Genomic DNA, 13,844 nt, shown 5'->3' with positions numbered 1-13,844 from the left:
CCTTAAAAGTTGTACTTAAAAGGTGAATCTTTAATCAACTCCAAAATAATTTATTGAGGCTTCATCTAGCAATCTACTGATTACGAGCTGCGAAGGGGGGGCTGAGGCCCTGAAGGTCATGTGCAGGCCACTGCATTGGAGTTGGGAAGAGCACAGGTCCCGAGGGCAGAAGGCACTTTTCTTCCAGGAGGCCCCTCAGGGCGGGGCGGGGCGGGGCGGGGCGGGGCGGGGCAGGCCTGCCGTGGCACTGCCACTCTCAGACTGCGCAGGAGCCTACACGGCACTCATCTCCAGCCCTTCATCCGTAAGAGGTGCCACAAATTACCTACAGCACCACAAAACTCAGAATATATTCTAGAAGTTTTTGCCGGTTGCACTGAGGTAGGAAAGTGCTGCTCAGTTCTAAAACAGATACTTTCTTTTGCTTGGTTTCTTTGAACACCTGAAGAGAAAGTTCAAAGTAAATTAAAGGAGAAAAAAGAGGAGGGGGGGACTTTATTTTGTCATCAACCCTTGACGTACAAGGCAGTGAAGGCATACCCAAGTGCAAGCGTGGACGGGGAGGCAAGTGAGCGTGAAGTGGGGGTTGTAGGGGAGGTGGTCTTGACTGAAATCACTTCATTAAGGTTCAGAATTGATGTTAGAACAAAGCGCCTCCCACCCCGGTCCCTTTCCAAAGGTCACTGGAGGAAGTGCAGGTATGGCGCAAGTGCCAGCCTTGAGCAAAAAAGCCAAGAGAGCTGAAGGCTCTGAGTTCAAGGCCCAGTACCAGCCCCTAAATCAAAGGTCACAGTAGCTCTGTAGAGCACATGGCCTGCATGACAGGTGAGGGCAAAGGATCCCTGAGGACAATACTAGCAAAAACACAAGACAAGGGCAAGGAATCTCCGGAATACCACGTGCAGAGGTATTCTGAGATGCACGGACACCTGCCACACAGACGCCGCTGGGGCAGGAATGAGAGCCAGTGCTCAGGCTACTGAAATAAACCTGCACTGATTGGCCTCATCCCCCACAAACCCCACCCCGACCTTCATTCCTAGACACACTCTCCCACTTAACCCAGGAAAAGCACTTCCCTGGGTTCCACCCCACCGCAATCAATGGCAGCACAAGTAGACTGGATCTAAAGAGAACAAAACTAGCGCTTACTTGTGTGTCGTAAGTACTGGATACCTACCCCGATATCCTTAAACATTTTCACAGCATTCTTCACAAGACAATACGTGGCGCTCTCGGCTGCAGAGAAACAAAGCCTTGTTAATGCCGAGGCCCAGGCCACAAGTCTGGGTGAGGTGTAAGCAAGATGGTGGCAAGCTCCACTTCTGTGGCTGACTACTGGGTAGCTCTCTCTCAAATGTTGTGTTGCCTTGTCATTTACTAAGGGAAAACAGGGAGAATGGGGGGGGGGGGGGGGAGGAAGGGGAGATGGAGGGAGAAGAGGAAGGGAAAGAGCAATACCCAAAGCATCCACCCTGCAAGGGTTGTGAGACTCAAACAAGGAAATATGTGAAACTTCCTTTAAACTCCCTGGGGATGCCCAGGGATTCTCACACCTGTGACCCAGGTCTAGAAGGCAGCAAATAAGACTGTGAACCTGCGAGTGGCTCACACCTGTAATCCTAGCTAGAGTCTGCTTGTGAGTCTAAGAACTGAGGACTAGCATTTGAAACAAGGTTCAAAAATCTCCAATTAATCACTAAAAAGGCTGGAAATGAAGCTGGAGCTCAAGTGGTAGAGCACCAGCCTTGATTAAAAACACTAAGGGACAGTGCCAAGGCCCTCCATTCAAGCTCCAATATTGTCACACACACACACATACACACACACACACAAACACACATACACACACACAAAACAAAACAAAACAAAAAGTAGTATGGCTCAAGTGGTAGAGCACTAGCCTTGAGTGCCAAAGCTAAGTGAGAGCACAAGGCCCTGAGGTGAAGCCCCAGTAAAAAAGAATTGTAAACCTGAACCTGTGCACTAACTAGCCAGGACTGGACAGTTTTCTCGTGTGTAAAGTAAACAATGGGGTGGATATCTGCATATCCCTGCTGACTCTGATCCTGATTCTCCTCAGGAATGATATCCACATGAGCATGGGTGTCCAAGCACACACACACAAACGTGTGGAGTCATACCTTGCAGTGCCCTAAACTGCAACAACCCCAAGCAGCCACCACCAGCAGAAGGAATAAAATGTGCAACACTACACAGCAACAGAAAAAAACGAAAGTGCACACAACATGTATGAATCTCACAGACAGTGCGGGGTAAAGAAGGACAGACATAAGAGTGCGTAAGTGTATCATTTAATTCACGTAGCATACCAAGGCAGAGGTCAGAATAAGTTTGCATTTCCTCCAATTTTCTACAAATACCAGTGGATTTATAAAAGAAACACTGATTTGACATACCATACACAGCGATATTCCGTTCTGTCCTGGTTATGAGGAACTTGTGCAGTTTCTGCAGGTACTCGGGCTCGGCGACAGGACCGCTGAAGTTGTGGATGAAGGTGGCGGCAGAGCTGTAGGCCTCCAGCAGGGGCCCAAGAAGCCTCTGCAGGAAGGCGATGAACTGCTGGTGCTCCTTGGACTGACTCACCTGTAAGCACAAGCGCAGGGGGAAGAGTCACAGGAAAGGCTCAGGAGAAGGGAGGGCCAGCGAAAACGACCATATGCACTTTGTGTGCGGACAATCTCTTTAGGAGACAAAGGCCAATGGGGATGTGAGCTCTTAAGTTCCATTGTTCCTTTTTATAGTGTTTGAGGCTAATGTGCACATAACATCGGCTGTCTGACGTAATTATGACACTGGCACCATTGAAAACAACCGAGTTTGTGCCCTCCAGGTTTTGAGTCCTTGACTCAACAGCCAATCAGTAAAAAGAATAAGCCACTCAAGTGGGCCTAAGGCATGACCACCACCACACCATCAGCTCAGCCCTCACTCGCAACCACATTCTACCTCCCCTACGTGTCCGGCACCATGGAGAAGGACAGCCACAGTGAAGAGGTTTTGTAGTAGGAGAGGGGGGCTCAGTGTGACCCCAAAACACAAAGAAAGGTTCACTGATGCCTCTGGAGTATGGGAGCAAGACCACTGCCCAATGGTGAAAGCCACACTATCCTGCTAGGGAAGGAGTGGATACCCAAGTGTTGTCTGGAAATAAAACTACTGTGTTGGTGCTTGCTGGACAGATTTCTGGCTGAGAACCCATTCTTCTGCAGAAGTCACTTTTGCTGAGACAATTCTTTATTTTCATGTTTATTGTGACTCCAGTGGTTCTTGGAGTGCATAGTTATAACAATTTGGAGGCTCACCTGGGGTCTTTCCATCTGTGAAAGGAGCCTGGAAGCCCTTTTCCCAAGGGAGACGCCTCCCTCTGCCTTGTTGCAGAGGCCCTGGGGTATTGGGCGATTGATGCTCTTGGATTGGAAATCCATCAGAGGCCTGAAATCTTTCAGCAACATGGGGAAAGGGAGCTCCAGCGAGTACCACAGCAACATAGCAATTTCATCCACAAACTCAGACAACAAATGCCACCACCATCGATGGCAAAGTATTTCTTGGTGACAGGGAGATTGAGCATCTAGGTTGTGAGACATCTCCAGGGACTAGCTGTACAAGAAACCTCCCCTGTGGGTGGAGGAGGGGGGATAAGTACAACAGGGGTGCACAGGAAATCTCCAATAAGGGGGCTAAGTGCACAGGAAAGCCTAGGCATGGAAACGTGCCTAAAATGGGAATAGAATTCTAGGCCTAGGGAAACAAAAGTGGGGCTAAGGAGGTTCCTTTGGACATTTCCCTGTGTGTCCATTGGGAAACGTTAAATTCAGCATGCTAATGTATGGTTGAGTTCTCTATCATTTCTTTCTTAACAGCCTGTCCTTAGTAGAGGTTCTAAATGTTGTTGGCATCTTCCTCAGGTGTATCTACCTATTCAGGGCTGAAATATGGGTGCTACTCTACCATGGCATGTATTGTCTTAGTGTTTATTGTTGCAAATTTCCAAGAGGTCTGTGTTCTCTGTTCTGGGTCTTTGTGTGGTGTGTTGTGTGGTTTCTATAGTCCACTCAGAAGTGCTGTGGCTATGGAACTAAGAGGGAACTTCAGGAATTTCTAAGACTGCTTGAGTGAATCCAATCCTATGACTTTAGGAAACGCTACTCTTTCAAAGGAAGAGTCTAACCCTGTAAGTTGGACATTAAGGAAATTCCAGACAAGAGAGGACTTAGGGCAGACCTTAGTTACAGCTCCTGCATTTTCTTATCCTCTTTGGAGAAGTTTCATTTCTTTTCCAAAGTGAACAAAGAAACTGCCCTTGAAGTTCTCCCTGGAATGAACAATAGCTGGCAGATTAAGGCCAGAGTCTCAGGACAGAGTTAAGGTATTTGTGGATGGTTCCTCCAGGATGACACAGGGAAAAGACATGGGTGTTCAGTGGTGGCTGCATTTAAGTTAAGGATTATTAACTTGGAGAGATTGCCTAGCAACCGATCAAACTTTTGAGCTGTTTGCACTCAGACTGGAAAGGGGGGAACAATGTGCATTGATTATGACTATACATTCGGTATGATATATATCTTTGAGAAATATGGGCTGAGAGGGGATTAATTAAAAGAAACAAATCTTTAAAATAAATACTGTCTCATGGGGAGGGAAGAGCTCTGTGCCTATGTGCTTCCCGGGAGGGTGGTGAAGGTGCCAGCAGCCTTCCTCTGGGACGGTGCAGCGCTGGCTTGTCTTTCCACTGAGCTCAAATGCTTTGACCGTCACGACTAGGCGTAAGCACTCGGTGCTTTAGCTATGAATGAGTCACAAGACGCCTGGTTTATCGAACTGCAACAAGACCTCACCTCATCACTGTAATGTACCCAGAACTCTTCACCAACGTACCTTCAGGTAGCAATCCCGCTGCTCCTCCCCAAAGTCGCTGTCTTCATCTTCTTCACCGCTTCTCCAGTTCAAAGGCTGAGGGAGCTTCTTGTCCCACTGCTGCTCTGCAAGACCAGGACTGATATCTTCCTGGTCATCTTGCTATGCCAAGGAGGCGGCCAACAGTAAATACATATGCACGGGCCCACAAACATCACCCAGGGAGACCCCAAAGCGGCCCTCCCCTCTGGCTCTTCTCAACCTTCTCTGAGGGTCATTCCACACACCAATCCAGGTGCTCTCCAAACCCATACCTCAGGAGAAAACAAGGGAGAAATGGGACAGGGAGAGGAGCTACCAGACAAATAGATGTCTTTTCAGGTCTTCTAAATCGATACCTACTTCCTCAGGACTTTCCCTCATCACTAAATCTACAAGTTAAAACCCTCAGAAAAGAAGACTTGGGATGGACAAGCCCTAAGAACACTGATATACACTGCTCATCCCAGGAGGGGACTTTCGCAGGTCACAGTCAAGATGTATTTTAGACAACACCATTTCTGCAAAGGGAATTAAACAAATTTGCTCTCTCATTCTTGTTTTTCTTCTTTCTTATCTGGACAGAACTACCTGGCAAATGTAACTAATTTGTTTAAATAGTGAGTAGAAATATTGGTCTAAATAACTGAAAAGATAACCTGTGGCCCTGGGTTCGATTCCTCAGCACCACATAAGCAAAAAGAAAAAAGCCGGAAGTGGGTAGAGCGCTAGCCTTGAGCTCAAGAGCTGAGGGACAGCACCCAGGCTCTGAGTTCAGACCCCACGACCGCCCCCCCCCCCCCAAAAAAAAAAAAGATAAGGAACTCTGGGCTCCAGTGGCTTATGCCTATAATCCAAGCTACTCTGGAGGCTGAGACCTGAGATCACAGTTCAAAGCCAGTGAGGCAAGGAAAGTCCATGAGACACATAACTCCAACAAACTACTTAGACAAAGCTGGAAAGGGAGCTGTGGCTCAAATGGTAGAGTGCTAGCCTTGAGCAAAGGAAGTTCAGGGGCATCACCCAGGCCCTGAGTTCAAGCCTCAGGACAGGCTAAAATAAGCGGGGAAGGGGAGAAGAAAAGATAAGGAACATGAACTTAAATACAGGCAAATAAAAGGAGGCTCTTCCTCTTACCTCTGCCACAGTAAGAATTCCATACTGGATAAACCTTCCCACTGTTTCATGGCAAACTTGGTAAAATGTCTGGCAGGGCTGAAAAGAACAGTCATTAAAACATAAATGTCACTGGCCCATACTGCACAAAGAGGCTGCTAAATCCTTCCACTCTACCATCTCATCTACTGTCTTGGTAAATTGTATGATTCTTCATGCCCATTTGATAAATACATGCTCATGAACAAAGCACAGGAATGCCCTTTTCCAACAGGCAGTGTACCTGATGCAGCACTACCTGCAGAGGGCACTCCTGAATTAGATTCTATCTCCCAATGGAGCAAGTTCTTTTGCTTTTTGAAGACGATCTGTCAAAGCTATTAAAGATTGTCCACAAGCCGGTAGCTCATGCCTGTAATCCTAGCTACTCAGGAGGCTGAGATCTAAGGATTGTGGTTCAAAGCCAGCCCAGGCAGGAATGTCCATGAGACTCTTATCTCCAATAAAACCACAAGAAAACTGGAAGTGGTGCTGTGGCTCAAGAGGTAGAGCACTCGCCTTGAGCTGAAGAGCTAAGGGACAGCACCCAGGCCCAGAGTTCAAGCCCCATGATCGACAAAAAAAAAAAAAGATTGTCCACAAAAGAAGTAAGGAGATGTAACATTCCAATAATAAAAAAAGACCCGTGGAAAGGATGAGGCTTAGGATCCTTATCTGTCCACACGCAGTCCCTGACTGCTACAGGTTCCCAGTAGGAAGAGCAATCCACCACACATGAAGCAGATGTGGAGGAGGACATACTCAACACCTACGTGCTTGCAAATGTCCCAAGACATTCATTTAAGGGAAAATAACACTGGAGTTCAAACATAAATCCTACCTGATGATTTTGAGAGTCCAACATCTATTTTTCAAAATATGTACCTCATTATAAACATCTAAGTGTGAAGATGTGATATAAATCTATACTTGTAGTGAAGGGCTTCAGTGAACTGAGCAGGACTTGAGTGATGATTTTTAAGGTTGCACTGACTTTTTAAAAAATTATGATTATCTTTAAGTAGTTGTATAAAGGAGTTGCCACTTAACACAGCAGTTTATGAATACAATGCATCTTGATCAATGTCACTCCTTTCAACATTCGCACTGTCTCAACTTTTGTCATCTGCTATTGGATCCTCCATAGGTGAGTGTGTCAATTACTAGTGAGCTCACTACCCACTGGGGTCTCTTGCACAGTAGCCGCTCAGACTTTTGAGTCTTACAGAGTAGGTGCTCAGTGTCTTTGGATCTCACCAATGGAGAACCTTGAGCAATCCACCCTATCCTTACTCGGTGCCAGGGCACAGAGCCACAGAAATTCCACACTGGTTTTGTGGTCATTGACACCCACAGAAAGCTGGCCAAAAATTCTCTAAGAGATAAACTAAGGTGGTTCACCTCTCCATACAAAGGTTCAGAGAAAAGAGAGACAAGGTAACACAGAAGAGCCCTCACTCACAAGAGAGATGGTGCCTTCGTTGGAGAGCAGGTAGCACAGGCTGGCTGCCTTCCGTACCAGCTGCTCCTGGCTGATCAGGCTGCCGGGGGTGCTGGCAGACCCTCCTGAGCCCCTCTTACTCAGAATGGCATAAAGGCTGCAGGCTGAGAAAATAAAAGCAACATTTAATGAACTTAACAGCACTGGGTCTCTCTATCTAAACAGGTGGTTGACATCAAAAACAATGGTTTGTGTGTGCTACTAGAACCCAATAGGACTCTATTTCGATGATGCCATGGGATCCAGCCCCATCAAAGGTCTTCCTACCAGCTCAGCCCTCTGCCTTCCTCCTTCTGCATTATCTTAACACGTCCCCTCCACTCTCTTCTCTGCCTTGTGGATCTGCCATCGCAGTTAGATTTTCAGCTCCAAGGTAACAAGACTCCTTACTTGGCTTCCATAGTCAACATTCATCAGGGTAATTCGGTGAACTACTGGCTGGAATTCTAAATGCTGCATGGCAGCACAGCAGATTTTCATTTGAAAACCAAAACAACAAGGCACTCCCTCAAATAAGAGGCTGTTCTGTTCATCAAAGTAGACTCCACTGTGCGTTCCAGGCCCTTGGACACTGCAAGAAAATATCTGAGAATATCTGGGGGCCTGACTTACCTATGATGGCCTCCATGATAAAGACATGAAGCACCCCGTTGCTATAGAAGTTGAGTTCGAAGACGGATGGGACAGTTGTGTTGGGAGTAATAAAAAACTCATCATTTCGGCTTGTGTGTGTGATGGTGACACAGTTTCCCAGAAGCTGTATGGCATGCATGACTACATCTTCTGAGTTTCCTGAGAAACCCAGGTCAAAGTCACGAGCCAGCACTTCCTCCTTCATCACAAAGAAGTCTTCCACCAGTGTAGAGAGATGGATGCCCTAAAGACAAAGAAGGAAATGGTCTCATAACAGCAGAAAACGGACTTTCTAAAGGCCAAGGCCAATGTTTCCCAACAAGCAAGATCTATTTGCCTTGACCTCCCGCAGCTCACCACAGATGCCAACAGAAATGGGTCCAGACCACGAAACAGAACAAGTCAGAAAACCAATTCAAAAGCCGCTTCCCCTTTCCCCCTCACAAAGGTCATTTCATGGGAACACACCAGATGCTAAAGAACACTCTAGCCACAGGAGCAAGGAAGATCATAAAGGGAAGGGAAAGTAAAAGTGCTTATTTTTTTAAGCAAGGATTTTCTCCATTTTAAATATTTATCTGACAAGTATTTTGGGGGCCTATCTACTGGCCCTATGTCTGGTGTCAAGAACACAACTGGCCAGGTGGGAATGTAAACTTGGTCAACCACTTTGGCAAGCAGTATGAAGGTTCCTCAAGAAACTCCACATAGAGCTCCCGTATGACCCAGCAATCCCACTTTTGGCCATTTACCCAAACAATCACAAACAAGGCTATACTAAAACTACCACAACAATGTTTATCACAGCATTATTTACCATAGCTAAGATATGGAACCACCCAGATGCCCCTCAGTAGATGAATGGATCAAGAAAATGTGATATAGATATATATATATATATATACACACACACACAATGGAATTCTATGCCTCCATCAGAAAGAATAGCATCGCCCCATTTGTTAGGAAATGGAAAGACTTGGGAAAAATTATATTAAGTGAAGTAAGCCAGGCCCAAAGAAACATAGGTCCCATGGTTTCCCTTATTTGTAATAATTAATGTACATCTAGGACAAGCAGAAAAGGTCAACAGCTATGTACCTATGACCATATAAGATGATGTTAAGCAAAATGAACCCCAAGACAGGGACACAAGTGGTTTTTTATTTCTTGCTATTGTTTTTGACATACTTATAATGTACTATGTGATTTTTTTTTTTTTGTTTCTTTGGTATGTTCCTCCCCCACGGTATAACCCCTGTTTCACTGTATTTGATTTGGGTGCCCTGAATCTTGTATATACACTTTTCTAATTTGGGGAGGGGAAGGGAAAAAACAAAATGCTTAAATAGGGATACTGGTTGACCCATTATAACAATGAAATGTAGAAGACACTATGTTGAAAATGAACTTTACAACTTGTAGGGGGTTGGGAGGGAGGAGTTGGGGAGGTGGGGAAGGAAGGGATAGTAGGGGAAAAACAAAAGAGGATATGACAATGCTCGATAGGAAATGTACTCATTACCTTATTCATGTAACTGTAACCCCTCTGTACACTATTCTTACAATAAAAAATGTATTAAAAAAAAAAAGGAACACAACTGGCCAGGATAAATGTGCTCTCTTCCCCTGAACAGCTTAGACAGATTAGCTGAGCTAAAACTCATGGTGAATTCCAAAGTACAAGTCAAATCACTTAGAAATGGTTCACTCTCAGAATGCCAAGAGATGTCATTGAAATATATCCTCTTTACAGTAATCATATTAACCAACGAATGTCATATTACTATGCATATGAGTCTTTTTTATGTACCTTTTTAAATTGTGTAATATAATGGGTTTCATTATGACATTTTCATACATGTGTACAATGTACCTCGATCATCTTCCTCCACCAGATTTAGAAACTCTTTTGGACAGGGTCCTAGGCTAATGTCACTTTTTACCCCACAGTACTAGAAGAAACAGGAGAAATCTACCCTGGATAAGTAGACAGCTGGCAAAACATCTCGGACTATCTCCTGAACTACCGGTGGCGCTGCAGACATACCTGCCTGTGTCTGTAGAGGAGTAGGCAGGCCACGATGTGGGTGGACATAATGGCACAAGACTTGCTAGCAGCTGGAAGGCAAACACAGAGCTTTATTTGTACTTTCTTTTCATTCAAAACAAGAAGCATTTAAAGCTACAAAAGTCCTGACTACCACAATTTCCATAATTGCATTTGCCAATAGAAACACAACTGGATTTCCCAGTGTTCTGTGCACCAGACCTTTCTTGGAGATCACTGCTCATCATGCCACAGCCTGAGTCAGGTCCAGCTTCAATCCAGGCCAATGGAATTATGTTATTGAATGAGCAAAATATGCCTTTATTGAAATGCCAAGACATAATAATAATAATAATAATAATGTAGTGACTCTACATCACTCTCTTACAGATATCTACCACATCAAAATGAAGGTACAGTAAAAAGCCAAAAGAGGATTTGGAGTTAGAATAAAGTGAACTCCAGTCCTAACTTCTACACTAATTTCATGACTTCAGGCAAATTACACAAATTCCTGAGCCTCAGTCTGAAACTTCTATCCAGCCCAGGGGCCAGGCAAGTTCACCATTGTGAGTGTTCAGACTGAGCTCATAAGGGAAGTATATTGGTTTAATTTCTTCTTTGCATCCTAGCCCAGTTAGGGAGAGAGGGAGTAGAAACTCAAGTGAAAACACCAATACTGCATAATCTAACGCTCTGAATATGTATAGAATGATCATCGTATAGATCAATTACGTGAATGACCCAAGAATAATCTCAAATGATGATGTCATTTGTGAGTTTTCTGGGAGATGACAATGAAAACTGACAGCTTCCGTGTGTGAAAAAAAGAAATAAAAGAATGCAGTTACATATTTTTCATCGTTCTAGCAATACAAAGTACCATATTTGTAGCAATTACAAAGACTTTTTATAAAGAGTTCTTAATAAAAATAAATGTATTATAAGTGAAAAACAGCACAACACAAAGCTATTAAAGTATCTGTAGAGATTAAACAGCAACATCACTTGTTATCTGGGTAATGGATATATTTCACCTTCATTTTCCAGCCCTTCAAGTAACAGGAAGTACTTAGTTAGCATCCAGATCTTAGGCAAAGGAAACACACAATCAACTGTCCTTAAAAATACAATGACGTGGGGCTAGGAAGGTGGCTCAGTGGTAGAGTGCTTGCCTTGCACACATGAGGCCCTGGGTTTAATTCCTCAGCACCACATAAGCAAAAAAGAAAAAAAGCCAGAAGAGGCGCTGTGGCTCAAGTGGTAGAGTGCTAGCCTTGAGCTGAATTGCTGAGGGACAGCGCCCAGGCCCAGAGTTCAGGCCTCACGACCGACAAAAAAAATAAAAATAAAAATAAAAACAACCAATGATGTGATCTGGGGATCACAGATGGCTCAGAGACAGAGCACTTGCCTAGCAAGTGTGCAGTCATGCATTGAGCTACAGCACTGTGAACAGAAGGGAGAAAGGGAAAAGGGAAGAAGGAAAGAAAGGAGGAAGGGGAGGAGGGAGTGAGAAAGGAAGGAGATTTTAAAAAAGGAGGGAAAGATTGAGAAAGAAAAGAAAGAAGAAAAGGAGGGAGTGAGGGATGGAAGAAAGGAAGAGAGGGAGGAAGGGAGGTTCCCGTGGCTGGGAGTCAAACAGGAAAAGGAACTGCTAGAAGGGAAGGAGCAAGCTGAGGGGAAAGGTCCTCCAGGACAGTATGGGCAGGAATTGCTCACAGCCTGACCTAGACATGGCTGCAGGAATGTCCAGAAGTTCCCACAGGGGCTCAGCACCAAGACAGCATGGTGCTGCTGTCTGGGATTCTAAAGCAGCCGCTACAACAGTTCCCAGTGATGCACTATTTATGGCTGGGGCATAATGCCTTCAGTTCATATTCTTCAGGGCCACTCTGACTTAGGTATTTATACACAACTATTCCATGGAGAGGAGTAGAAGCTATCTGAGTGCAGAATCACTAAGGGACCCATTTGTATTCCCCATAGCTCAAACCAAGCTTCAGGATTAATAGTCGCTCAATGTTTACTGAATAAGATACCCAAGGGGTTTGAGGAGAAAGAAATCTTCAACTATAAACCTAGATGATGGACCACCCATAAGTCAAGACACCTATTCAGCCTGACACCAGAAGCTCCCACATGTCTGTAATCTTATCTACTCAGGAGGCTGAGATCTGAGTATCATGGTTTGAAGACAGCCCAGGCAGAAAAGTATCTGTAAGACTATTATATCCAATAAACTACTCAAAAAAGTCCAAAGTGGTGCTGTGCTCAAGTGGTAAAGTAGTTGCCTTGAGCACAAAGCAGCTCAGGGACAGCACCTGTCCCTAAGTTCAAGCCCAAGGACCACCACCAACAAAAACAAATATTCAGGGTGGGTACAGCACTTGCTTAGCAAGTGAGAGATACTGTGTTCAAACCACAGCGCCACAAAAAGAAAAAGAAAAAAAAAGAATACCCAAGGAACCATAAGCAAAAGGAGCCACACATCATTTCGACAAAACTATTGTTTTAAGAGCACAGGTACTATCCCATGACACCTACTGCATGAGGCACTACACACTTCAAACCTCTAGTGTTCTTTCTAAAACTTTAACTGTCACCTTCTGGGGATTAAGTAATAGATCTAGTAGAAGAAATTACCCCCAGTAACCTGCAGAGTTTCCACTGTGCCACATGGATTCTGAGCTGAAGAATTCAGTTTGGAATTGTACTCACTGAAGAGAATGTGTTCCGCCAGATTTGCAATCAGCCTTCGTCGAAAGGATTCATTGGCTGCATTCCGGGACTCATTACTAGACGTGTCTACACCTTCATCAGCAGCATCATTAGGTCTGAAATGATTGTAAAATCAGCGCCCCTGTATCCCCAATCTTTTACAAGGCAAATGACATGGGATTAAGTCTACAAATATATAGATACTTCAAATTCCTACAGACTTCTAACTTACACCACAAATAGGTTGTTACTATGGATTGTTTCCCATCATAACATACTTTATTAGATTCTGTATACTGTCCTGAACTAAATATGTTATTTAGTTATGACTACATATGTTATTTGGTTGTTGGTACATTGCTTCCAAAGATGACTAGCAGAAAAAAAATGAAGAAAATAGATGTCACATTTTCAAACACATCTGCAAATAATGCTTCCACCTATAAAAGGAAGAGCTTCTTATACAATTCAATTTGAATTCTGAAAATTCAAATAGCACAAAATCTCTTACATGTTTCATTTATACATGACATATATAACCTAAGTTACTACAAAGAATTTACTTCAAACATTCAAAAACATAAATCAAATTAGAACTCCCATATAATTCACAAATCGAAACTATTTTATATGCAAATCATCAAAAAACCCAAATACACATTTTCACAACCTTTAGCAGATCAAAGGAAAAGTTAGTCCCATGAGGAAATGAGCAAGAATAATATTCTATTTATTAGCACATATACAATATTGCAGCTTTCTCTATATATACATATAAGGTATTTCAATCACATGCATATCTATTACTCTTTCTATTCCCTTCCTTTCGTTTATAATTTTTTACAATAGATAATGGGCTCC

The 13,844-nt window shown here is 44.0% G+C and overlaps 1 protein-coding gene across 4 annotated transcripts in view; it reads right to left on the bottom strand.

Moving 5' to 3' along the window:
* Positions 1–9: 9 nt before the first annotated feature.
* Positions 10–13,844, bottom strand: part of Gpam (glycerol-3-phosphate acyltransferase, mitochondrial) — a 67,782-nt gene continuing 53,947 nt past the window's right edge. For 3 of the 4 annotated variants that reach the window (XM_042689662.1, XM_042689661.1, XM_042689660.1), the window contains exons 13-21: positions 12,984–13,099; positions 10,263–10,333; positions 8,192–8,456; positions 7,541–7,683; positions 6,061–6,138; positions 4,906–5,046; positions 2,421–2,610; positions 1,181–1,239; positions 10–442 (exon numbers count right to left, since the gene is read on the bottom strand). In XM_042689662.1, the coding sequence (XP_042545596.1) occupies positions 326–442; positions 1,181–1,239; positions 2,421–2,610; positions 4,906–5,046; positions 6,061–6,138; positions 7,541–7,683; positions 8,192–8,456; positions 10,263–10,333; positions 12,984–13,099 (1,180 nt within the window). In that variant the 3' untranslated portion in view covers positions 10–325. The remainder of the gene's footprint in view (positions 443–1,180; positions 1,240–2,420; positions 2,611–4,905; positions 5,047–6,060; positions 6,139–7,540; positions 7,684–8,191; positions 8,457–10,262; positions 10,334–12,983; positions 13,100–13,844) is intronic. The other variant, XM_042689664.1, reaches the window with a different exon arrangement.

This window comes from Dipodomys spectabilis, unplaced genomic scaffold (genome assembly GCF_019054845.1).
Source record: "Dipodomys spectabilis isolate Male_0828 unplaced genomic scaffold, ASM1905484v1 ptg000125l, whole genome shotgun sequence".
Lineage (NCBI taxonomy): Eukaryota > Metazoa > Chordata > Mammalia > Rodentia > Heteromyidae > Dipodomys > Dipodomys spectabilis.
The sequence above is the reverse complement of the archived record's forward strand: the minus strand, read 5'-3'. Positions and strand labels throughout refer to the sequence as shown.